Source organism: Triplophysa rosa, linkage group LG12 (genome assembly GCF_024868665.1).
Source record: "Triplophysa rosa linkage group LG12, Trosa_1v2, whole genome shotgun sequence".
Lineage (NCBI taxonomy): Eukaryota > Metazoa > Chordata > Actinopteri > Cypriniformes > Nemacheilidae > Triplophysa > Triplophysa rosa.
The window spans coordinates 25,686,266-25,712,381 of NC_079901.1; the positions used below are offsets into that span (position 1 = coordinate 25,686,266).

The 26,116-nt window shown below is 45.1% G+C and overlaps 2 protein-coding genes across 4 annotated transcripts; one reads left to right on the forward strand and one right to left on the reverse strand.

The window, feature by feature from the left end:
* Nucleotides 1–5,945: 5,945 nt before the first annotated feature.
* usp8 (ubiquitin specific peptidase 8) lies at nucleotides 5,946–19,492 on the reverse strand. Of its 2 annotated transcripts, none has more exons than XM_057347729.1 (20): nucleotides 19,264–19,492; nucleotides 19,043–19,160; nucleotides 18,728–18,872; nucleotides 13,103–13,188; nucleotides 12,524–12,656; nucleotides 12,128–12,164; nucleotides 11,726–11,882; nucleotides 10,644–10,806; nucleotides 10,420–10,561; nucleotides 10,035–10,255; nucleotides 9,462–9,959; nucleotides 9,272–9,346; nucleotides 8,926–9,191; nucleotides 8,625–8,852; nucleotides 8,338–8,548; nucleotides 7,496–7,732; nucleotides 7,268–7,410; nucleotides 7,049–7,181; nucleotides 6,790–6,972; nucleotides 5,946–6,665 (listed from the first exon to the last, which is right to left on the reverse strand). In XM_057347729.1, exons 2-19 carry the CDS (start codon nucleotides 19,144–19,146, stop codon nucleotides 6,814–6,816), a joined length of 3,138 nt encoding a protein of 1,045 aa, XP_057203712.1. In that variant the 5' UTR covers nucleotides 19,147–19,160; nucleotides 19,264–19,492; the 3' UTR covers nucleotides 5,946–6,665; nucleotides 6,790–6,813. The 2 variants fall into 2 exon arrangements, with proteins under 2 accessions (XP_057203712.1, XP_057203711.1); XM_057347728.1 differs by having other exon boundaries at nucleotides 11,726–11,885.
* Nucleotides 19,493–20,112: 620 nt separating this feature from the next.
* Nucleotides 20,113–26,065, forward strand: gabpb1 (GA binding protein transcription factor subunit beta 1). Of its 2 annotated transcripts, none has more exons than XM_057347734.1 (8): nucleotides 20,113–20,227; nucleotides 22,776–22,883; nucleotides 23,076–23,243; nucleotides 23,362–23,556; nucleotides 23,640–23,751; nucleotides 23,966–24,145; nucleotides 24,211–24,374; nucleotides 24,589–26,060. In XM_057347734.1, the coding sequence occupies exons 2-8, from the start codon at nucleotides 22,776–22,778 to the stop codon at nucleotides 24,736–24,738; spliced, it is 1,077 nt and encodes a 358-aa protein (XP_057203717.1). In that variant the 5' UTR covers nucleotides 20,113–20,227; the 3' UTR covers nucleotides 24,739–26,060. The 2 variants fall into 2 exon arrangements, with proteins under 2 accessions (XP_057203717.1, XP_057203716.1); XM_057347733.1 differs by lacking the exon at nucleotides 20,113–20,227 and adding an exon at nucleotides 20,236–21,669 and having other exon boundaries at nucleotides 24,589–26,065.
* Nucleotides 26,066–26,116: the final 51 nt, after the last annotated feature.

The window sequence follows — 26,116 nt, forward strand, 5'->3', positions numbered from 1 at the left end:
ATGTCTTTATTATACATATACATTTGCGTATCCCAAAAATACTTTTGTTAAAATGTAAAAAGCACAATTTTTTATTTTGTATTTTCCTGACCGTTAGTGTTTAAGTTAATTTTACTTTCCCAGATAAAATGCATTTTTTTGTTGAAGTGTCTCACCTCAGAGAAAAGCGCGCCGTTTAATCAAATCACGTGTTCAACCAAAGAAAAACATGACTGGATTTCTACTCGAGGTAATCACACGTTTGCTAGCTTAAATTCACATAATTCATATAAAACATGTATCTTATGACTTACACAAATCATAAGTAACATCATACATAACATAACTCACATTTTTTATTCTGATTAATAATAGATAAAGCATATGGTCACAGGTAAATAGAGTCATTTAACGTTAGCTGAAGAGTGATACGTTAACGTGAATACATCTGGGGCCCGTTTCAATAAGGACCAACTCTAGGTTAAACCTTGAACTCAGAGTTGGTTTACTTAGAAATTAAAAACTGAGTTTTTGGTTTCAGAACAGCTGGGCTGCGTTCACCCCGTGCAAAACAGAAGTGAGAGCCGATTAAAGACAGCCTGTTGTGATGACACCCCGCTGAGGCGGCGTTCGGAGAGTCCGATTGCGTGCACTGTGCTGACCTGCCGCCGCGTGTCTTGAGGACTCGCAGGAACGTTGCTCGAGGATTATTCGGGTCGAGGCCCACTGCCGCCAAAGGGCCGCTGGTGGGCCCACCCATGCCACATGGTGGCGGCGGCGGCGGCGACCCGGCTCAGGGCCGCCGTCCTCTGCCGTCGCCTCGTTCCCCGGTCATTTTCACTGAGGAGAGCCTTCGTCCCCCTCCCGCCGTTGCGGATGCCATTTCCTTCGGCCTCGACGAGGAAGACGACAACTCTATGTCCATCTCGGCCTCGGTGAAGGACTGGGTGGAGTCGGAGCGGGACCGCACCGACTCGGAGAACACCCCAGACCTCCAGGAGGAGTTCGTGAGGGTGCTGGAAAAGGCCGTTAAGGAGCTCGACCTTAGCTGGAGCGCCCCGGAGGGGTAAAAGTAAAAGTAAGCTCGATTCCTGGTACTTTCAAGCGGGCCGCTGCCAGGCTGCACCGAAGAGGAGTACTCCTTTTTTCCCTGATGTGCACGAGCACGTGGTTAAGTCGTGGACGGCCCCTCAATCGGTGCGAGTCCACGCTGCTACACAGGCTATGTTCGCCCACGTGGAGGCCCACGGTTATACCCGCATGCCGCCCGTGGAGGAGACCCTCGCTGCACATCTGTGCCCCTCCTCCTCTTCGCTGAGCGCGGGACCAGGTCTGCCGTTGAAGCCGTGCAGGTTTACCGCCCACCTCGCCGACAAGGCGTACACCTCCGCCGGGGAAGCAGCCTCCGCGCTGCACTCGATGGCGGTTCTACAGGTCTTTCAGGCGAAGGACCTGAGGGTGGCGACGGACTTCACGCTGATGGCAACGAAGCGCACCGCACAGGCTATCGGCAGGCCGATGGGCTTCATGGTCGTCCTTCACCGGCATTTGTGGCTGACGCTGGCGGACCTCAAGGACGCTGACCGGAAGTTGCTACTCAACACTCCCATTACTTCCTCTGGTCTCTTCGGGGATGTCGTGGAGTCGGTGTCGGAATGCTTCGCGGAGGCGCAGAAGCGCGCAAAATCCATGAGCCACGTGCTTCCTCGCCGTTCGTTGCAGCTGGCGCCGAGAGCGAGATCCTCGTCTGCTTCACGCTCTTTCAACAGGCTGGCTAAGCAGCCCGCGTCTTCGGCTCCCCGAGACCCTGGGCCGGACGTCCGGCCTAAGCAGTGGTCTGCCCCAGCTAGGAAGAAGTACGGGCAGAAGAGAGCTCATCGAGGCGATAGCGGATCGTCTTCGGCTGCCAAGCCGCCTTCCTGACGGGTCTGCAGAGAGGAAGGGAGAGTTCGTGAGCGGACCGGTGCTCAAGCGGCGCCATTTGCATCTTGTTTCCCCCGCTGTTGCGGGCGATTGTTGCAATGCTCAAAATGTTGTGTGTGTAAATGTATTAAAAGCACTTACCTCCTCACAAAAGGAGCTCTCTCCCCTTCACTCACACCACACTGTGTCCCCTGCCCTGCCACGGTGCAGCGTGAAGCCACAGTTAGAATACGCTATAACCTCCCGTGGGCGAGCGGCGGCCGGAGCCTCACGCGCTTCACATTCCCCCGCCAGTGCAATTAGCCTCACGAGGGCAGAGCGCGTCTCCGGAATATCAGCAAGCTGTATCGCCTGAGGTAATTCGGCCGCTATGCATGTTTCTGAATGCGTGGAAAGCCATTCCGGGTATCTCTCCGTGGCTGCTAAATGTGATAGAACACGGGTATTCCCTTCAGTTCAGACGCAGGCCCCCCGCTTCAGCGGAGTTGTCCCGTCACTCACATTGCCATGCAACGCTCCGGTGCTGAGACAGGAGATTCACAGCCTGCTCGGAAAAAGAGCGATAGAGCGGGTTTCTCCAAGCGAGGTAGAGTGCTGTTTCTACAGCCGGTATTTTGTGGTGCCCAAGAGAGATGGCGGACTCCGTCCTATTTTGGATTTGAGACCCATCAACCGAGCGCTTCACAAGAGGGCGTTCAGAATGATTACGCTAAAACAGATCCTGGCACAAGTTCGTCCCGGGGACTGGTTTGCGTCCGTGGATCTGAAGGATGCATATTTTCATGTTCAGATAGCCCAGAGCCACCGGCGCTTCGTGTTTGACGGAGCGGCGTACCAGTTTGCTGTGCTGCCGTTCGGACTGGCATTGGCTCCATACACGTTCTCGAAATGCATGGACGCAGCGCTTTCCCCTCTCAGAGCGAGTGGTATGCGCATTCTGAACTATCTGGACGACTGGCTGCTTCTAGCCCATTCACGAGATGTGCTTGTCAGTCATACGCAGATGCTGCTTCGTCACTTGTCATCCCTGGGGCTGCGGGTGAACGTGCCGAAGAGCAAGCTTCTGCCGAGTCGGTCCATAACATATCTAGGGGTATTTTCCGACTCAGTGGAGATGTGCGCCCGCCTCTCTCAGGAGCGCTTGGAGTCCATCTCCGCCGCACTGCGCGCCTTCAGCCTGGACCGGTCCGTTCCGCTGAGGGTATTTCAGAGACTTCTGGGACTGATGGCGTCAGCGTCACCAGTCTGCCACCTGGGTCTTTTGCACATATGTCCTCTGCAGCTGTGGCTAAATACTCAAGTTCCACGGAGAGCATGGTCCTCGGGTCGTGCGCGCGTGCGGATAACTCACAGATGCCTGCAGACTTTTCAGCCTCAGCTGATGCAGCGTCATGTACTGATTCGCACCGACAACACGTCCGTGGTTTCGTACATCAATCGCCAAGGAGGGGTCCACTCCAGAGCCCTTTTCGAGTTGGCTGCGAGGCTGCTGCTGTGGGCAGATCAGCACCTGCTTTCCATCAGGGAAGCGCATATCCCCGGTCATTTGAACTGCGGAGCGGATATGCTCTCGAGGGGAGGTCTTTCCCAAGGGGAATGGAGACTTCACCCCAACTCAGTACGGATGATCTGGGATCGCTTTGGGAAGGTGGAGGTGGATCTGTTCGCGACGAGCGAGAACGCACACTGTCCGCTGTTCTTCTCGCTGCCGCACTCCCCCAGGGAGACGGACACTCTGATGACGCGCTGGCCGGACGCCCGGCTTTACGCTTTTCCTCCGGTGAAGATTCTGCCCCTTGTGCTGGGCAAGATCAGAGACAGCGTCGGTGATCCTCGTTGCTCCATTTTGGCCGAATCAGCCGTGGTTCCCAGACCTGAGAGAGTTACTGGTGTCCTCTCCATGGCGGATTCCCCTCAGGGACGACCTGTTATCTCAGGCGAACGGCTTGATTTGGCACCGGATTTGTGGAGCCTCCATGCCTGGCTGCTTCAGGGGTCTTAGAACCCCTCCCTCAGAGAGTGCCTTCCACTAGACGCTTATATGCTCTGAAATGGGATGCATTTAAGAAGTGGTGTATTGAGTGCGGTATAGACCCGGTGTCATGTCCCATGTCTGATGTTTTATGTTTTAAATGCTGAAGGTTTATGTGGCTGCTATCGCCTCGTTTCGTTCCCTGGTTGACGGGTAATCGATCGGTAGGCATGCATTGGTGGTCAGATTTTTGAGAGGAGCTCGGAGGCTGTTTCCCTCGCGATCTCCTTCAGTACCCCCGTGGGATTTGTCTCTGGTGCTGAGGGCTCTCTCTCTGCCCCCGTTCGAGCCGTTGGAAGCTGTTTCTATAAGGGAGCTCTCTCTTAAAGCCGTTCTCCTTCTCGCTCTTGCTTCGGCAAAACGCATAGGGGGTTTATGTGCGCTTTCTATCGGCGCGGATTTCATTCGTTTTGGGGCCTGCGACTGCAGCGTCACTCTATGGCCGAAAGTGGGTTATGTGCCTAAGTTACTGTCTACCCCGTTCAGAGAGCAGGTTGTTTCGTTGCCCGCTTTGTCTTCCGAGTCATCTGCCTCGTGTGATGCTGACGCTCAGAGGGCTGTGTGTCCGGTTAGGGCTTTGAGTGCTTACATTGATCGTACGGCCGGGTTTCGGCTGTCTGATCAGCTCTTCGTGTGCTACGGCGGGGGGACTAAAGGTCGGGCTGTCTCTAAACAGAGGCTCTCTCACTGGGTGGTGGACGCTATCAACCTGGCGTATGAGAGTCAAGGGCAGGCCTGCCCTTTCGGCGTCAGGGCTCACTCAACTAGGGCTGTTGCCTCTTCGTGGGCTTGGGCTAGAGGCGTTTCTATTAAGGACATCTGTTGTGCGGCTGGCTGGTCTTCACAGAACACCTTCGCCAGATTCTACAGGCTGGATGTATCCTCCTTAGCCTCGCATGTCCTCTTGGTGAGTACGGACAGCTCAATGTTACCTAGTTGTTGATCTCCTATATTGTGCAGTTGTTACCGTGTTACTGTTACCTCTGTGCTTGGTGTTACTGGACTTGCATTATATCTGCCCGGGTTTCCGCGCTGACTTTTACTATTGTGGTGTCTGCCCTGTCTCAGTGCAGCCCGCTCATTTCTTTGGCTGAGATATGCAAATTTTGTAGAAGACCGTTCTTGCAGCTCATTGGTCTGTCTCAGCCAATCAGCTGCGGGCCCTTCAAGACGACTTCGCGATTGGTTCATCTGTGTGCTTAACACTGGTGAATGTATGCGGTCGGTGTACGGCTGTTTTGCTACTCTCACGGCGGGATTGTATACAGTTCCCATATGCGGAAGCTTCCGCAATGTCGAGAGACCGCTCTCGATAGGGAACGTCTCCGGTTACTGTCGTAACCTCGGTTCCCTGAGAGGCGGGAACGAGACATTGCGTTAGCCGCCGTGTTCGTCGCGTGTCAGCCTTGGAGGCGTTCTATCGCAGATTCTGAGGTATTGTCGCTGTGCACTGTATTTATACTGTCTCGGGTCGCCAGTAATTACATTCGGTTGCGAGCGCGACAATTGGCTAGTTTCACTGGCGTTATCCAATAAGACTTCAGGATAGGTGAGAAGGAAGGAGTTCCCATATGCGGAAGCTTCCGCAATGTCTCGTTCCCGCCTATCAGGGAACCGAGGTTACGACAGTAACTGGAGACGTTTACCAAAGAAAACCTGCTCCTGACCAGGTTAGGCACAGAGTAAGTTACTATGGTTACTGACTCTGAGTATAAGTGACTTCTCCTTTAGAAACGGGCTTGAGTTACCCCGCTTTCTCGGGTTTGACATACCTCACATTCTGAAACGGAAAACCCAGAGTTTCCCTCATTTCAGGGTTAATTTACTCAGAGTTTTCACTAAACCTCCTTTCTGAAACGGACCCCTGGTAAGATCATTAAACCCATGCGTGTCATCTGAGGCTAAACATGTAGTGTTCATCCAACCATCAGATGATGTTAAAGAGCTGAAACATCTGTGTTCTTACTCAACTGCAGAGGCAACACAATACACGTGCACACACACACACACATCTGTTTGTGTTTTTATTGAAGCAGTACACTTGCAATGATTTAGGAGTTTATAAGCCAATAAATGGATGTTAAGAATGAGCATTATAATAATAATATAAGAAACCAGGTGAGAGAAGTTCATGCCAAACATCATGCCACAAATATAATGTTAGTGATAATCATGAGATGTTTCCATGGTGATGTGTGTCCCATTTGGTCATTTTCACCTACACACTCGATATAAAGCAGCTTGAATTCAGAGTAATATTAGTAGAGAGAGAGAAAACATTCTGGGTTATAATATAAACCGAGTTTTTGACTTCTACTGCTAATGCTACGGGAGGGATGTCATTAGTGGTCCCCCGCACGCTAACCGACAGAACCGGCCCGAAGGCACACGTTACAGACACATACATGTGAATGTGTGAGTGGACTGAGGATGACCGGTGGCGATCATTGGTTCTCTTTTGGGCCTGGCGCTAAACTAGAGACGTACTGCATTTTACAAGGAATATTTGGTCACTATTTAAATAAATAAAAGATTTATTTAAGCGCTAAGTGCACGTCTGATGAGCCGTTTGGATTATAGTGTGTATATAGTGATGTATAATCTCTCAGAAATGTCTGTCTACATGACGTTAGTCCTGCTGTGAGCGTGGAGGAAACAGACGGATGCTCTGAGACCTGAGCCTGTGTGTCAGACCGCCGCTGCAGTCCTACAGACCCTGCTGTACCGCCCACTGAGAGAGAGAGAGAGAGAGAGAGAGAGAGAGAGAGAGAGAGAGAGAGACGTTCCATCAGCAGTCTTCATATAAAAGACCTTAAGCTCCGCCCACAGTTGCGTCTTTAGTGTGCGTGGGTCACCTCTGGTTAACCTGTTGCTTTCCTTCATAAGGACGAGTAGAAGAAGATGTAGGCGGCCGCCGAGCGGACGGACGAGGCTGAGATCTCAGACACCTCGTGATCATCAAACTTAAACCAGCGCTGTTTGATGGGATTCTTGCAGTATGCAGTGTAATGACCTCCGTCCATTCCGCCATAATGATTCTGATGATGAAAACAACACAATTACAACACAAAACAGTCTGAATACAGCCGGCGTGTTGCGTACTTGTGTACTCACAGACACGGCGTACAGGTTGTATTTCTTCAGGTTCTGTTTGGGCCCAATGACGTACTGCGACAGGTCCAGATTATCCAGCGGGAAATCCACCAAAGTCTGCAGCTTTTCCCGCCACCGGCCGTCGTATTTAAACCTTGTGAACACAACCACGCACGGGTTTCTGTATTTGCATTCTGGGATATGAAACCTCTAAAGATAGAAACCGAAGATTTTACACACCGTTTCAAATGCACAAGTAAAATGGGCGGAACCTTCCAGATCTGCATTTTCTTGATGGCGTCTCGATGCGTTTTACAGTGTCGACAGTAGAAGCGATTGCTGTCAGTCAGTCGCTCCTCTTTGGAGAAGAGTTTCAGACAATCCTGTACAAACACACAACCAGTCACGAGGAGCCGAGACTCAAGACCCAAGTCACAGCGTGAGTGAGTGAGCGAGTGCGTGTCAGACCTGTAGAGAACACTTGCTGCTGGCCGTCATCTCCAGCGTGAGGTACATGAAGGTCTCGAAGGTTCTGGATTTGTGCTGGCAGCTCATGCACTGAACTGTGGATTTAAACTGACCCTGAAACAGAGCCACGATGATGGACTCATTCAACAGCTTGTGTTTGCTCCAGGCTAACTCTGCAGCGCTCACATCATCCAGATGATCGATGTCCTCTTCCTTATAACCCCTGCGTTTATCCGCCTGTCAAAGAAACATATCACTTACAACTGTCTTAAGATCACACTTAGGGCTGCGTATCCATTCTGACGTTGGGATTCACAAGCTCTCGATTCCATTCGAGTCAATGATTATAGATTTAATACAAATCCTATAGATATTTCTAAAAAAGACTAAATATCACATTACAATGGTGAATTAAAAAATGAAATGAAGAGCCACAAACCTGTATATTAAACTTTAAACACACTTAGGTGTATTGAAACACAACAGGTTATTTTACATTTAAGACTCAGTATAACAAACAAAATTTCACAAAATTAGCTGTAAATAGCGACTGCAATCACCGCTGCCTTTTATGTGAAGGTGATGTTAAATTCCATGACACACCCCATGTTAGTTAAGCAATGAAAGAATGAAACGCTCCCTGTTGTAACATCCACCTGTTGTAAAAAGAAAAGTGACATCTAGTGGATAGTAGTAGCTGTAACATTCACGTTAATGAATGCTCAGCGCTTGCGGAAATATGAAAGAAAAAAAATCGATTCACAGCTTTTGAGAATCGATAATGAATCGAGCGCATTTCAAAAAACGATGAATCGATTTGCCCAGCCCTTTCTCTCTGGTACCTTATTGAGATCCTCGTGCAGTCCGTCCATGAGGAACAGAAGCAGTTCTTGTGAATCTTGATGCTCGTAGCTGGAGAAGCGGTTGTTGATTTTACAGATGGTGCCTTTGAAATCTTGAGGACTGATGCATTTGTACTGTCCCGACCACAGCGCCTTCATGACCACGCTGAACTCCTCGGCCACCTCCCCTTTATGACCCAGAATATTGGCCCTGTCAAACACAAACACGTCATTTTCTCTTTCGGAATGAAGACGCGCTGTTCTTTCACGTCTGGTGTGTTTTGTACCGGTTGATGTCGTCCTGATAGAAGTTCCTGTTGAAATAATCTGCCATGGCGACGGTGTTACACAGGCACTGGAGGATGGAGTTCATGTAGCAGGTGTTGCCGAGGTTACGGAGGCCTGTTAATAACGGCCCCTGACCTCCAAACACCGGGTTCAGGTTCCGGATCTTCGCCGCCGATGGCCGAGCGATCTCAGCCTTATATGCAGCGGCGGCAGCAGCAGCCAGAGGCCTGCAGGGAACACACGCGTGTTTATTTGTCACGTCTGTGAAGAAGCTGCACGTGTGTGTGTGTGTGCGCGTACTTGTTTTCTCGGTTTATTTGAGGTACAGGTGCGGGTTTTCTGCTGGTCTCTGCGCTCAGTTCCTGGCTGATATCAGGAGACGAGTACGATCGCTTCAGTTTGGACTGCTCCCTCTCCTTCTCTCTGTCCATCTCTGCAGCTTGTGCCGGTTTGGCTTTGGGCGTGCTGGCCGGTACCTGCGGCACGCTCACCTCTGGAGGATAGAGATGCACGCGATTGGTGGGAGAGTGGTAGTATCTGTAGGTTCCCGTCACCGTGTCGAGAAACTGCACACACACAAATGGCTCGGCGTGAAACACCACACACGCTGAAGTCACGACGGATTACTGCTGCCGTGTCATCTTACCTTCATCCAGCCGTCCGGCAACCCGGGTACGGTTCTGCCCATCTCCTCGCTGCGTGCTCGCGTCAGAGTATCTCTCTGCAACACACGTTACATGCGTATGGCATTTATTCGTCACGTGCATGTTCACAATGAATACTGTAGTGCGTAAGTCATATTGTAGCATCTGATCACGTGTAATGATGTCACTGACCTTGATGTCACTCACACCCATCACCGGCGCTGGTGAATCCAGTGACATGCTCTTCATCTGAGCGTCCTTCTGCGCTTTTCTGACCTTCTCGTCTCGCTCCGTTTCTCCCTGATCCTCCTCTTCTGCCGTCTGTCTCTCCAGTTTCTTTCTCTCCTGCTGTTTCTCCTCCTCCTTCGTCTCGTTCTCGTCTCCCTGACGTCTCTCTGCTGCCTCCCTCTGCTCTTTCTCGTCTCTGGCTCGCTGTTCTCTCTCTCTCTTCTCCTCCTGAGCACGCTTGCGTTGTTCTTGCTCTTTACGGGCTTTCTCCATCAGACTGACAGTCTCTGCGTGGATCTCCCTGCGTTCCTCCTCGCTCAGGGCTCTGGACGGGTCCAGGTTGGGTTTGGCCGAGCGGTCGGGCACCACCGGGTCATTGTGTGCCGCGGAAGTATCGTTCACTGCTGACTCATCACTGACCCTCGATGTGACGCTCACGGCTGGTTTTTTGGAGCGATCCACCTGGGTGAGAGTAGAGCAGATGTTGGCTCAGTGTTTCTGACAGTTATCTGTGCGTGTGTTCTGGATGAAACTCACCTGTGGAGTGTGTCTGGGTGAGGCGGACGGCGGCGTTATGACGTCTGTGCTGGTTTGAGGAACAGGCTGGTGGGCCGGTGTTTGTGTGTTCGTGGGGTTTGCGGGCGCTTCTGTGTGAGGTTCTTGGTCCAAAGTTCTGCCGTTGAGCTGCGTAAGCGGTGCGGGCTCCGAGTTCACGCTCACGGGTTTGGGCTCCTCCAGTGAAGGATACGCAAAGTTCACTGAAATCACAGAGTCACAAAACAAAGGTTTACAGATCAAACCTGCATGCACTTTAACCCTAAAATAACACATAAAAAAGCATCAAAGCATAAACCCGCTGAACTCATCATGTGACTCATCAAAAGCCGCTCCACAGATCCCTCCGTGAGAGTCACATACTCACATTGTGGCAGAGCGCTGGTCACCTGCTGTCGGGGCGGTTTGACTTTAGCGTTGCTGGTGTACATGGGGTAAAAGAGCAGCCAGTTTTCATATCCCCCCTCCAGCACCAGCGGCTCGCTGCGCAGGATAGTACTGCTGTCCCACTGCACAAAACCACCACACACAAGAATGTCACGGGACCCGAAAGAGAGCGCCAGCGTTTAGAGAGGGTCAGTGCTACACTACCTTATAGAGAGCATCCTTCAGACTCTGTAAAGTGGTGCCCAGTTTGAGGTCAGAGATGCTGCTGAACCAGTCCAACAGAACCACATAATCCACAAACGCTCGACGCTTCCACTCATCCAGAGATTCAGCAGGCAGCTTCAACTCCATCTGATTCACCGTCACCCTGACAATCACCGAAAAATGAGGAGAATCCGGTCTGTGTTTTTAAAGTGGAAGTTCACCAAAAATCTACTTTGTGTGATTTTTTACTCACCCACATGACGTTAAACATGTTTAGAGAACTTCCGGCGTCTTCGGAGCACAAATAGAGATATTTAGGTGACATCTGAGAGCTTTGTTTCCAGGCCTCCTCATTGAAACCATGGTGTCAGTTTTTGCCAAGGTCCAGAAAAGTACTAAAGACATGCTTAAATTGGTCCATCCGCTCATAGTGGCTCAGTAGAATTCTTTTGAAGCGACGAGAATGCTTTATGTGCGAAAAACAAAGTAAAATAGCGACTTTAATGGATATATTCGCCTGTCTTGTCATTGTATGGCGTGCGTTCACGAGAGCACTTCTTCTTCGTCTTCTGCATGTAAACACAGAGTTGCGCTTCCGCGCTGTGAGTCAGAGCGTCGGCATCCAATAGGGGCGAGCCCCATGCGGCGTTCAGCGCACAAACCTGTCTACTTTTGAAGTGCTCTCATCCAAGAAGTGCTCTCGTGAACGCACGCCATACATCAACAAGACAGAGGAGAATATATCCATTAAAGTCGCTATTTTGCTTTGTTTTTCGCACATACAGCATTCTCGTCGCTTCAAAAGAATTCTACTGAGCCACGGATGGACCAATTTAACGATGCTTTAGTACTTTTCTGGACCTTGGCAAAAACTGACACCATGATGTCTATGAGGAGGCCTGGAAAGCTCTCGGATGTCACCTAAATATCTCTATTTGTGCTCCGAAGACGCCGGAAGTTCTCTAAACATGTTTAACGTCATGTGGGTGAGTAAAAAAAATCACAAAAAGTTGATTTTTGATTGAACTATCCCTTTAACTAATCATGAAATGAGTGCAGAGAGTTTCTGCAGCGAGCGTTACCCCGGGCTGATGGCCTCTTCAGGTACACTGATACACGTCTGAGACGGGACACACATGTGTGACTCCTCAAAGTCTCTTCTGCGCCGAGCATCCATCACCAGCACATTTATACTGCTGTCCTTCATCAGATGATATAAACCTTCAGCACTGATGCTGCCTGCTAGACAGAGTGAGAGAGAACCTTCAAAAAAAGCCTAAAAACAAACAACCGTACAGACAAGGGGTCTCAAGCCTGGCGCCTGGTGAGCTACCGTCCTGAAGATCTCAGCTCAAACACAGCTGAAGCAGCTCATCAAGGTGTTGGGGCTGCTTGATAATTACAAACAGAGGTGTTGAAGCTGCAGTCTGCAGGACGGTCGCTCTCCAGCAGCAGGGTTGCAGATCCCTGAGAACACACGCTACCTTTAGCACTCTTCTTGTTATTGGCTTCATCCTGAATCTGCAGGAAAACACGCACACACACACACACATTACTGTAACCATACAGCAATTACATTAATCGTTAATAAACACGGTGTAAAAAATGTTTTCAGCATGACACATTCAAAATAAATCTGTTGCATCTCTTCATAGTCTCATTAAGATGTTTGTGCGAGTTGCTTAAGAAATCATTCTCAGGTGCGCGGAAAATCTTTCTCGAATCATTTGAGAGTGCATGTCATGCGTCGCTGCTGCAGTGTTGTCAGAATTCAGCTCGGTCATTATGTCATAGATTTGTGTTAATGTTCTCTCAGATGGGTTATTAAAACTGCTAAGAGCAGTGTTTGTGTTTCTTTGAATGTTTTAATGTTTCTGTACCTTCTGACCGCTCTTCTCTGATGTTCCTCTGGGTGAATCACGCCTGTCTTGCTCTGTCCTTTCTTCTCTTCGATTCTTTTCCTCTCTTCTCTCTTTCTCTTCCAGCTTTTTCCGCACCTCCACTTCCTCATAGCTGGAAGGTGAAGGAAGAAAACAGAGTCCAGTGTTAACATCAGGTGAGATTGATTGACAGGTGAGTAAGTCAAGCAAATAAAGAAAACTAAATTTTTTGAACCCCATTTACAGCTGTATTTGTGTGTGTGTGTGTGTGTGTGTGTGTGTGTGTGTGCGTTCATGTTTGTATATCCCGGTGGGGACCTAAACCTGAATACACACCAACTCATGTGGACTCATGTCACTGTGGGGACCAAAACTGAGGTCCTCACGGGCACAAAAGCTTATAAATTGTACAGAACGAAAAAAAAATTTAATCTAAAAATGCAAAAAGTTTTCTATGATCTTTAGGTTTAGGTTTAGGGGATAACATATACAGTTTGTACAGTGTAAAAAACATTACGCCTATGGACTGTCCCCACGGAGATAATAAACCAGACATGTGTGAGTGTGCAAAACACTGACCGGAATTTCAAACTCTCTGAAAGTTTCTCTGCTTCCTCTATGGCCTTTTTGAAGCTGGTCGGCCCCAGTATAGACAGAAAGAAATCCTGAAACAAGAGCACCAGCAGACACTCACAAACTCTGGATATGAAGGAAATTCAAGACACAAACATTCCTCAAATACACAACATCCATCAAATACACCACATCCATCAAATACACAATATCCATCACATACACAACGTTATCTGTCACATACACAACATTCCTCAAATACACAACATCTGTCACATACATAACATCCATCAAATACACAATATCCATCACATACACAACGTTATCTGTCACATACACAACATTCCTCAAATACACAACATCCGTCACATTCACAACATCTGTCACATTCACAACATCTGTCACATTCACAACATCTGTCACATACACAACATTCCTCAAATATACAACATCCGTCAAATACACAACATCTGTCACATTCAAAACATCCATCAAATACATCAAATATGTTATGTATGTGACAGATGTTGTTTATTTGATGGATGTTATGTATGTGACTCACATACATAACATCCATCAAATAAACAACATCTGTCACATACATAACATCCATCACATAAACAACATCCGTCAAATACACAACATCTGTCACATACATAACATCAGTCACATAAACAACATCTGTCACATAAACAACATCTGTCACATACATAACATCCGTCACATACATAACATCCGTCACATTCACAACATTCCTCAAATATATAACATCTGTCACATACATAACATCCGTAAAATACACAATAACCATCACATACACAACATTCCTCAAATATACAACATCTCTCACATACATAACATCCGTCAAATACACAATAACCATCACATACACAACATTCCTCAAATATACAACATCTCTCACATACATAACATCCGTCAAATACACAATAACCATCACATACACAACATTCCTCAAATATACAACATCTCTCACATACATAACATCCGTCAAATACACAATAACCATCACATACACAACATTCCTCAAATATACAACATCTCTCACATACATAACATCCGTCAAATACACAATAACCATCACATACACAACATTCCTCAAATATACAACATCTCTCACATACATAACATCCGTCAAATACACAATAACCATCACATACACAACATTCCTCAAATATACAACATCTCTCACATACATAACATCCGTCAAATACACAATAACCATCACATACACAACATTCCTCAAATATACAACATCTCTCACATACATAACATCCGTCAAATACACAATAACCATCACATACACAACATTCCTCAAATATACAACATCTCTCACATACATAACATCCGTCAAATACACAATAACCATCACATACACAACATTCCTCAAATATACAACATCTCTCACATACATAACATCCGTCAAATACACAATAACCATCACATACACAACATTCCTCAAATATACAACATCTCTCACATACATAACATCCGTCAAATACACAATAACCATCACATACACAACATTCCTCAAATATACAACATCTCTCACATACATAACATCCGTCAAATACACAATAACCATCACATACACAACATTCCTCAAATATACAACATCTCTCACATACATAACATCCGTCAAATACACAATAACCATCACATACACAACATTCCTCAAATATACAACATCTCTCACATACATAACATCCGTCAAATACACAATAACCATCACATACACAACATTCCTCAAATATACAACATCTCTCACATACATAACATCCGTCAAATACACAATAACCATCACATACACAACATTCCTCAAATATACAACATCTCTCACATACATAACATCCGTCAAATACACAATAACCATCACATACACAACATTCCTCAAATATACAACATCTCTCACATACATAACATCCGTCAAATACACAATAACCATCACATACACAACATTCCTCAAATATACAACATCTCTCACATACATAACATCCGTCAAATACACAATAACCATCACATACACAACATTCCTCAAATATACAACATCTCTCACATACATAACATCCGTCAAATACACAATAACCATCACATACACAACATTCCTCAAATATACAACATCTCTCACATACATAACATCCGTCAAATACACAATAACCATCACATACACAACATTCCTCAAATATACAACATCTCTCACATACATAACATCCGTCAAATACACAATAACCATCACATACACAACATTCCTCAAATATACAACATCTCTCACATACATAACATCCGTCAAATACACAATAACCATCACATACACAACATTCCTCAAATATACAACATCTCTCACATACATAACATCCGTCAAATACACAATAAACCTACAACTTGCTTATTAGACCCCATACCAACTAAATTATTAAAAGAGTTATTACCCGTTGCAATTGAGCCCATTTATAACATTATCAACTCGTCAATTAATCTAGGCCATGTCCCAGGAGCCTTTAAACTGGCCGTCATTAAGCCTCTTATCAAGAAACCAAACTTAGACCCCAATGAACTAGGAAACTATAGACCGATTTCAAATCTCCCTTTCCTGTCTAAAATACTAGAAAAAGTAGTGTCCACTCAGTTGTGCTCTTTCTTACAAAATAATGACATACACGAAAAATTCCAGTCAGGTTTTAGACCGCATCATAGTACTGAAACTGCACTCGTTAAAATTACAAACGACCTGCTTATAGCATCAGATAAAGGTAACATCTCACTCCTAGTCCTGCTTGACCTTAGTGCTGCGTTCGATACTGAGACCATAAAATACTTCTAAATCGCTTACACAATTATACCGGTATTCAGGGACAGGCACTACAATGGTTCAGATCTTACTTATCAGGCAGACATCAATTTGTCCATTTAAATGGGGAATCATCAAATCTAACGCAAGTAAATTATGGATTACCTCAGGGATCGGTTTTAGGACCCTTGCTATTCTCCATATACATGCTGCCCCTTGGAAACATTATTAGAAAACATGGAATTAGCTTCCACTGTTATGCAGATGATACTCAGCTATATATCTCATCAAGACCAGATGATTCCTTCCAACTATCCAAATTGGCAGAGTGCATCGAAGATATAAAACATTGGATGACTTGTAATTTCCTTCTTTTAAATTCTAATAAAACAGAAATATTACTTATCGGACCAAAGACACGTGAGCAGAATATTTCGGATTATGACCTGCAAATTGAAGGCTGCACTGTTACTCCACAAATACAGTTAAAGACCTTGGCGTTATATTAGACAGCAACCTGTCATTTAAAAATCACATCTCAAATGTCACAAAAACAGCCTTCTTCCACCTTAGAAATGTTGCCAAATGCGAAATATTTTATGTGTGGCTGATGCAGAGAAGCTCATTCATGCATTTGTGACCTCAAGACTTGATTACTGTAATGCACTGCTTAGTGGTTGTCCTGCATCATCAATAAACAAACTACAGTTAGTTCAGAACGCAGCTGCCAGAGTTCTAACCAGGTCCAGAAAATACGATCACATAACCCCAATGTTATCAACCCTTCACTGGTTACCCATTAAGTATCGTATTGACTTTAAAGTTCTTTTAATTACTTATAAAGCCTTAAACGGTTTAGCCCCTACCTACATAACAGAGCTTCTACCACACTACAACCCATCACGCTCTCTAAGATCTCAAAACTCCAGACTTTTGATAACACCTAGAATAACTAAATCCACCAAAGGGGGTAGAGCTTTCTCATACGTAGCACCTAAACTCTGGAATAGCCTCCCCGATACTATTCGAGGGTCAGACACACTCTCCCAATTTAAATCTAGATTAAAGACACATCTTTTCAGCCAAGCATTCACTAATACATAGCTAATGAACAGCAGCTACGCTAATTATTCTCTTTCTGTTTCTGCCCTCGCCTCGGGATGCCCATCCCGAGGTAGGGAGAGATTCCGCCAGGCCCAGATGAACGTCATATGCCCATCCACAACTAGAGATTACGCCAGCTACATCGGAAAATCCCGTGCCATCCTCCTGCGAGAGCCTGCGGACTGACTGACCATCCAGCTCCATCCAAGGCAATTCCATCACCACCCAAGAAAAAGGCGACCATCTGGCCGGCCCAGCTCAGACAATTCCATCCCCAACCGAGAGCAAAGACGGACTACCTGTCACATAAATGCTAAATTTACAATACTTGGTATTTAATGCTAAACTTACATCACACGACAGCAGTTTGAAGTTATGGCTGCACTCAGTGACTTTGATTGGAGGTAGCTGGGTGGGTGTTGTGGGGAGTGGGGGGGCTTGTTGGTTGTGGTTCGGGGCGTTTCATTTGTTGGGACTGTGTGGATCTGGTCTGGTTGGTCTTGTTTTGTGGTCGATGTCGGACAACAGAGGAATAAAGTTAATTATGCCATTACTACTTTTCCCTGGTTGTTCCTCTGTTGTCTGTTGTTGATCGCGGAATGAGACCGGGTTGGACCTGCACGGTTTCGGCGGGTGGGGCTTCCTGGGTCGCGGCTCGTGGGCTCTCCCTGTTCTTCGTGGACGTTGCTCGGTGGCTTTGGTCGGGGTCACTGAGTGCAGCCATGACACGTCAGAGGAGATCTGGCCCTCCCGGCTGAGCCTGGTTTCTCCCGAGGTTTTTTTTTCTCCATTATTCAGCATTGGAGTTTGGGTTCCTCGCCACAGCAGAGCAGTGCAGTGTTGGCTTGCTCACCGGGAGACTGCATTTATTTATTTATTTATTCATTTATTTATTAGATATTATTTATTATAATGATCTTGCTTGGTCTATAAACACCATGCACTGTGCTGTGTTTTACCTTTCTGTGTTTTTCTTATTTGCTCCTGTAAAGCTGCTTTGGAACAATGCACATTGTGAAAAGCGCTATATAAATAAAATTGAATTGAAATTGAATTGTACTAATTCGCACACAACGTCACATCAAAATTCTCAATATAACTCTGTACCATAATCCGTAAAATACACAATAACCATCACATACACAACATTCCTCAAATATACAACATCTCTCACATACATAACATCCGTCAAATACACAATAACCATCACATACACAACATTCCTCAAATATACAACATCTGTCACATACATAACATCCATCACATAAACAACATCTGTCACAAACAACATCTGTCACATACATAACATCCATCACATAAACAACATCTGTCACAAACAACATCTGTCACATACATAACATCCATCACACAAACAACATCTGTCACATACATAACATCCATCACACAAACAACATCTGTCACATACATAACATCCATCACACAAACAACATCCATCACATAAACAACATCTGTCACATACATAACATCCATCACATAAACAACATCTGTCACATACATAACATCCATCACATAAACAACATCCGTCATCCATCACATAAACAACATACATCAAATACACAATAAACATCACATAAACAACATCCATCAAATACACAACATCTGTCACATACACAATGTAATCTGTCACACACACAACATGTAGCTCAAGGGTTCATCTGTCAATTAAAGGCTATCAAAGCTGCTAGAGGCAGACCCCCCACCTGCTGCTGTCTGAAGTCCGGTCTCTTCTTGATGAGGTCATAGACGGTCAGATACTTCATGTACAGGACATAAGCTTTCTCCTCATCTCGATCAAGACGACACTCCTCAGCCGCCTTGAAGATCTTACATGCACTCTGGACATAACTGACACACGCGCACACACACACACACACACACACACACACACACACACACACACACACGCACGCACGCACGCACGCACGCACGCACGCACGCAAAACAGGATTTATAGACATTTTATTTTAATGAAGGATGTGTAGATTTTCCTCGTGTGTGTGTGTGTGCTGTCTTACTGTCTAGTGTTGGTTCTCTCTGGTTTGATTTCTGCTTTCTTGTTCAGATCTCCCAGTGATGTAGAAAGATAAAGATCCTTCACTCCAGTGCTCACGGACGGCATTTCAGCTCATATTCCTACAAAAACAAACACATTGATTTTAACTGAATCATCAGACCTGTGGAAACACAAGAGCAAACTGAAAGATTGAAAAAGAATGATGCTACCAGTAATGCTCACATTCACAACAACTGTATTTAAATATGAGAAATCATCAGCGTTTACATATAAACACACTCAACTGACCCCGCACACACATGTGAAATAAATTAAACAGTGAAAATACAGCAGCAAACAACTGAAGATCGCTGAGAAAGTGAAGTTTAATCCGACTAATGACAGTAAACACTCCAAAGTGTTCGGTCAAACCCGGAAGTCCGCGGATTCTTCTTCTGACGTTTTATGGCGGTTGGCAAACTAGCTATTGGTGCATTACCGCCACCTACTAGACTGGAGTGTGAAGCACCAATATTAGTCCGCGGATTCAAACTGCGCAAGCTTTATTTACACCGCCTCCATTTAAAAGGTCAAAAAATATCAAGCGTGTTCACCACGAATATTCGCGTACACACATAAACATCTGTACATCATCATGGTTTCTGTTTGTGATTAAACCCTAATGCCACGACACAGTTTTATTCGATTATCCTTATATTTGGACTGTGATTGTGACGCTCAGAACCAGAGAAGCAGTGAATAATAAACACGTCATTAACAAAACATGAGGGAGAATCGACTTTTCATGAGTTCTTTCTTTCTTGGCAACGATAAAGTGGAGAGGTGAATCGCGAGCGTCTCTCCGCGCGCATGCGCGCTCCCTTTATTTCGAGCGATAGATTTTAAAGTGACGAAATCTTAATAGAATGTATTAAAATAAAAAACATCATAACGTTTCATAACGTAATAAGTAGACCCAAAGCCCTCGCTAAAACCTAACTTGTGAGTTTGTGTTTTAATTGTTTTCTGCATTCATTCAGTGTGTTCTTCAATACTCGAGTCTCTGCTCGTGCACGTTCACACGCACCCGCACACATACGCGCACTCTTGTGCTCGTGCCCGCCGTTGATGCCGTTCTACTATTTTCATCTCTGCTGGTCTTCGGGCAGATTTCGGTCGGTTCTTCGGTTTCTGCAGCGATCGGACGGTAAGCGTGATCGCGTCCGCCGGATGTGGAAATGGATGAGTTTACGGTATTAATATTTCCTCTTCCCCCGGAACACGAGCGATTTCCTGTTTGTCACGCGGAACGGGCCGTTGCCGCTCTCGTGCTCGTGTCTGTTTCAGGCCTTCGGGATTTAAATGACAAGAGTTTCATTTATATACACGCGATGAGAAAACTCTGACGAGGATCCGCACGCGCGTGTTCATGATCATTGATGAAATATTAATAATGCCCGTCGATTTTTTTCCACAGCCATAAATAGGGATGAGAAATGAAATGATTCTGTTTCTGTGTTAAATTGAGCTTTCAACTGACCCGCACAAACACATTTACCATGTCTACTGTCTCTTACTGCTGTAAAATATAAGTAAATCCATTTTGTCATTCTGGTATTTTAGTGAAAACGTTTTGGATTTGACAGTTCTGCCATCGTTTATTCTGTCTCATGTGTAGGGACTCTGTGCAACACAATAAAAGAAGATATCTTGAGAAATGTCTCAGTGGTTTTTTGTTCATACAAAGGAAGTCGATGAGGTTCAGTGTTGTTTGATGATCAACATTCTTCGAAATATCTTCTTTTGTGTTCTACACAAGAAACAAACTAACTAACTCATACAGGTTTGACACGACATGAGAGGGAATAAACGATGACAGAATTCTCATTTTTGGAATTATTCCCTATGACAGAATGTTATGGTAAATATTGAACGTGACTGTCGTGTTCAGTTCAAGAATCTGAAATCAAGTCTAATTGTTATGATGAGAAACTGATGGTTTAAAGATCCTTGAGAACGTACAGCTGCTTGTAAATGCAAATGAATTAGATTCTTTTATGACTTTGTGCCCTGCTTACATTTCACACACTACTATAGTAAAACCAGAGTAAGGGTCTTAAGACCAAACTTCGAGTTAAACATCAGATTATTTGTTTGAGTGTATGGACACTGATTTTACACAATCAATGTGACACACATGTACAGTCCCGGTTAAAAGTTTGGAAACGCTTGACTGAAATGTTTCTAATAATCAAAACTGTGTTCTGTTCTCAAGATGTCTATATATTAGATATTATTGTGTCAACATTTCTGTTCTTAAATCATGAAGCAGTCGTAAGAGCACTGAATAGATGTGAAGTCCTTCAACAGGGGACAGCGGGGTAGAACGTAAGGCTTTTTGGTTGTAGCTCAATCACGTCTCTGCTACGAATGAACACTTGAAGTTTGTTTCTAGAACCTAGCGTTCCCGCACAATTACAGCAAAAGTGCCAACGTTACACCTTACCTCATGGGTGGGGTTCGTTGTAGCACCTGCTAACCAGTTCTCAATATTACTCTGTCTTTAAACTAGAGGTGGATATGGTCTGTCGACAATCTATCATCCCTCATCTAACCGTCCTTCTATCATACATCAATACAAATCCAAAGGTATATGAGAAAATGCTGATCGCTAATGTTGTAACTTCAGTTATGATTTCCATTCATGGAATTAACATGGTTTTCATCTCATTGTTTTGAAGACATTTTCACACATTGAGATTAATTGTAATAATTGTGTTACGAAACATAGTTGTGTAACTGACTGACATGTTTCAATATGGTGCTGTGTGTTTGGCAACAGGACAGTGATTAAGAGAATGTGAGGTTGGATTTGGTGATTTACACAGCCAAATAAGAAAAACAACGATGAAGAAATGTACTTTCATGCTACCAATACATCGAGACTTTTTAAAAATTCATAGATGATCGTCATCTGGCAATGAGAGGAAAAGACAGAAAGCACAAATCACTCGACCCTGCGTCACTATGAAAAACATCTGCGTGACTTTGTGCCCCGTGCTCCCCTAATCTCTAAAAGCTTCTTCAGTTTGAGACCTTAACAAGAAGTGGATTGATAACACGACCAGACAACCATTTTGTCGAATTCTAGTCAAAGATTGGCTAGTTTGACAGTGCTGGAATGCAGATATAAAACAACGTTTAGATATATTTTCACAACAGAATTGCCACAGTGACGGTTGTTTTATAGACGATTCTAAACAAATGTTTCTGCTCATGCACGCTTCTGTGGCCTAAACTGAACTTCCGGTTCACATCTGCAAAGAATTGAGTCCCTGTAGATGATTTCTGATCATAAGCAAACGAAACAAGTAAATGATTTGGCTATAGCAAGATAAAGTATGTCCAGCCAGTATTATTTTGAGTGACCAGCAACTAAACTTGAACACGACCCATTCAACAAATCGTTTATTTAATAGGATGAATATGCAATAAAATATGAATATAAATGAAATGAAATCAAATATAAATGGTTTTATTAGTAGCCACTAGCTAGAGCAATCAACAAACGCAGACCGGAAGGAAACTTCGGGCCAGGCGCGTGCGTCCAATGAAAGCGTCTGTAGGGGTGGGAAAGTCGACATAAAGAACTTTGACTGGTTCTGCACATCAGAGAAACTCTGACGGATGACACAGACGTGTCTGTAATGTTATCCACTCGTGCAGTCACATCGTGTGAATGTCTGATCTTCTAGATGTCTCTGGTGGATTTGGGGAAGAAGCTCTTGGAAGCGGCTCGTGCCGGTCAGGACGATGAGGTTCGGATACTGATGGCCAACGGAGCGCCCTTCACCACCGACTGGGTGAGCGTTTGACACAAAAGTTGATTTTATTGCAGTGCTCCTCCTCCTCCTCACTGTTTGTACCCGATAAGATATTCTGGAGACTGGTGGTGTAACCGCTACCAAAAATAACCAAACACTCAGAAATGAGACGATGATTTAATTGAGCCCGGTCGAGTTTTGATTGTGATCTCTCTCTGTCACGTATGGCAGCTGGGCACGTCTCCGCTTCACCTGTCGGCACAGTTCGGTCATTTCTCCACCACAGAGGTTCTGCTGCGGGCCGGGGTGAGCCGAGACGCCCGCACAAAAGTGGACCGAACGCCTCTGCACATGGCCGCATCTGAGGGTCACGGCGGCATCGTGGAGCTGCTGCTGAAGGTGACTTCACGGATCTTTGATGTTCGCTCTGGGTGCATTTGCCTGTCATTTGCTGCTTTAAGTGTCTCTTTCATGATGCGTCTCGGTAACAATGACTGTATTGATGCTGTCTCTACAGCACGGAGCAGACGTGAACGCTAAGGACATGCTTCAGATGAGCGCTCTGCACTGGGCCGTGGAGCACGGTCACAGAGACGCGGTGGAACTTCTGCTGCGCTTCGGAGCCGACGTCCACGCGCAGAGTAAATTCTGTAAGAACGCGCTGGACATCGCCCTGGACAACGGCTCTCACGAGCTGGCCGAGATCCTGCAGGTAGCTTCGGACGCTCCGTCACTCTTGAAATGTAAAAATCGGAATGTTTTTAATGTCGCTCTGCGTGTGACGAACTCATTCAGGTGGCCATGCGGAACCAGATCAACACCAACCCCGAGAGTCCCGACGCGCTGCCGCAGTTCATCATCGGTCCCGGGGGAGTGGTCAACCTGGTCTCACCCAGCAAATCCACGGGTGATTTGGTGTTTCATGAATGAACTCGAGCCTCAGTGAAAGGGCCCTTTGTTCACATGATGTGTGTTTATCTGAAAATTGCCTTGGGGTTATTTGAACAGAGTGTCTCATCAAAGCTTTGCGTCACCAGTGGCCAATAGAAATGGCCTCTCATGTCAGAGCTTTTCATCATGTGGCGTTTGTCAGATGTGAACGTGCTCTCCTGTCCCGTCAGTGGTGGCCGGCGAGGAGGTGATAACCGCTGACACAGTCGACGGGGCCATTCAACAGGTCGTGAGCTCTGGAGGTCAGCAGGTCATTACCATAGTAACAGATGGCATTCAGCTGGGCAGCCTGCAGACTGGCACGGCCATCGGCCAGCCCATAATAGTCACCATGCCCGATGGGCAGCAGGGTGAGTTTGAACGGAAGGGTTTCACACGTTGGTGGCGGATGAATTCATTCCAGTGTGTTTTACAGTATTAACAGTGTCCGACACGGAGGTGGCAGAAGAAACCGTCGTCAGCGACGAGCCCACCTTTAAACGTCAGCGTGTGAAAGAAGAAGAAGAAGACGACGACGATGAGACCATCGGAACGCAAGATGTTCACATCCGGCAAACCGTCTCGCTGGACGACTTTCAGGTGCTGACACGACAAACACTGTCACACAAAAATCGGCAGAACTGACCAGTCAAACCTCCTTCGTATGTGTGGAGGAACATCTGAATCATGACAACATCAGATCAATCCACACATACTCATCTCACATGTCTGAAAACAAACCACAACCTAGCAGGTGATTTGTTTTGTTAGCTGCGAACGTTTGCTCACACAGATGTTTATTGGTGTGTGACAGGAGAAAGTGGCTCTGCTGAAGCAGCTAGAAGAGGCCAATCGTGAAGCTCAGAGATACAGACAACAGTTTCTGAAGAAAGAGCAGGAGGCAGAAGCTTACAGACTGAAACTGGAGGCCATCACACGCCAGAGCGCCAACAAAACACTGTGACACATCAACATCACGTTTATCTGGATTCGATTATAGAAATCCTGAAAATATCACGGGATCGGTGGTTTTCAGGCCTGGAATTTTCAATCATCAGTAAAGACTTTGATCTTGTTACACTCAGTGTTGGGCAAGTTACTCTGGAAAAGTAATTAATTACTAGTTACTAATTACATATTCAATAGTGTAATTAGATAACTGTACAAATTACAGTTACAAATTAATGACTTATTACTAAATTCTTTCTATATCCTACATCAACCTTGATTAGTTCAGTGATTGAAGGATAGACATGAAACGACTCTTTTCATTCATTCAAATAAATCATATAAACGACATAAAGTATTACCAAAGTATTACAAATACAACATACTTTACAAAAAACATTACTGGAAGGCATCTTGAGACAGAACAATCACACTGAGATATTTTAAGAAGTTGTTTTCGATGAAGACACCTCTGACATTTCAGTTAGTCTGGGACTAGGCTTAAGCCCTGTCTGGGAAACTGCATCAGAAGTAACTGTAATTAAATGACAGAAAAAATAAGAGTAATCCCTTACTTTACTTTTTAAAGGGCAAAGTAATTCAATTACACTAACTAATTACTTAGTAATAACACACCCAACACTGGTTACGCTCGAATATAAGCATGTGACAATATTAAATATTCACAATAATTGCTGGAACTTTTTGGGGGGTATTATTGCTCTGTTGAATTAGGTTACAAAACATTTTAATAACAGCTTAAAAAAGAATGAAACCTTGAATATGTAAATATAAAAAAGTGAAATAAATGAAACAACTGTTATAAGCAGATTCAGATGGAAAACAACCCAACTGTATAGAACAATAATGAAACACATTTTCTGCCAATATCTTCTGAATCCGCATGTTTCAATCCAGATTCAAATCTGTGGGATAAATGTGTATCAGGAGCTCATGCTTAACCACAGTATATGATTCAATACAGGACTTTTACTCGAAGATCTTGGGAGTTCCGTCTCTTGTGTAGTAACAAACAACAGGAAAAGACTGCGCACAGAATCTTTTGCCATTGATGTTTGCAGATGTTTGACTGCGATGCTGAATTCTGTTGTTCATCAGATGAGTATCAGTGGGAATGTTTAATAGAGAAAAATGTTCAACATCTGCTTTGCTGTGAGATCTTTTTTCAGATTCTTTCAGTGCTGAAAATGTCTTTTAATCTTGTAAGAATGAAGATATTTTTATTGACTTGTAGTTTCCTCATGATGGATGTCTGTGATGATATATTTTCTCTCATAAATGTTCTGCTTGTTAAAACCCAAAACTGTTGGATTTATTTTCAGAAGATAAACAGATCCCATCAGATTATCAGTGGCAAATAAAAGCGTTGTTTT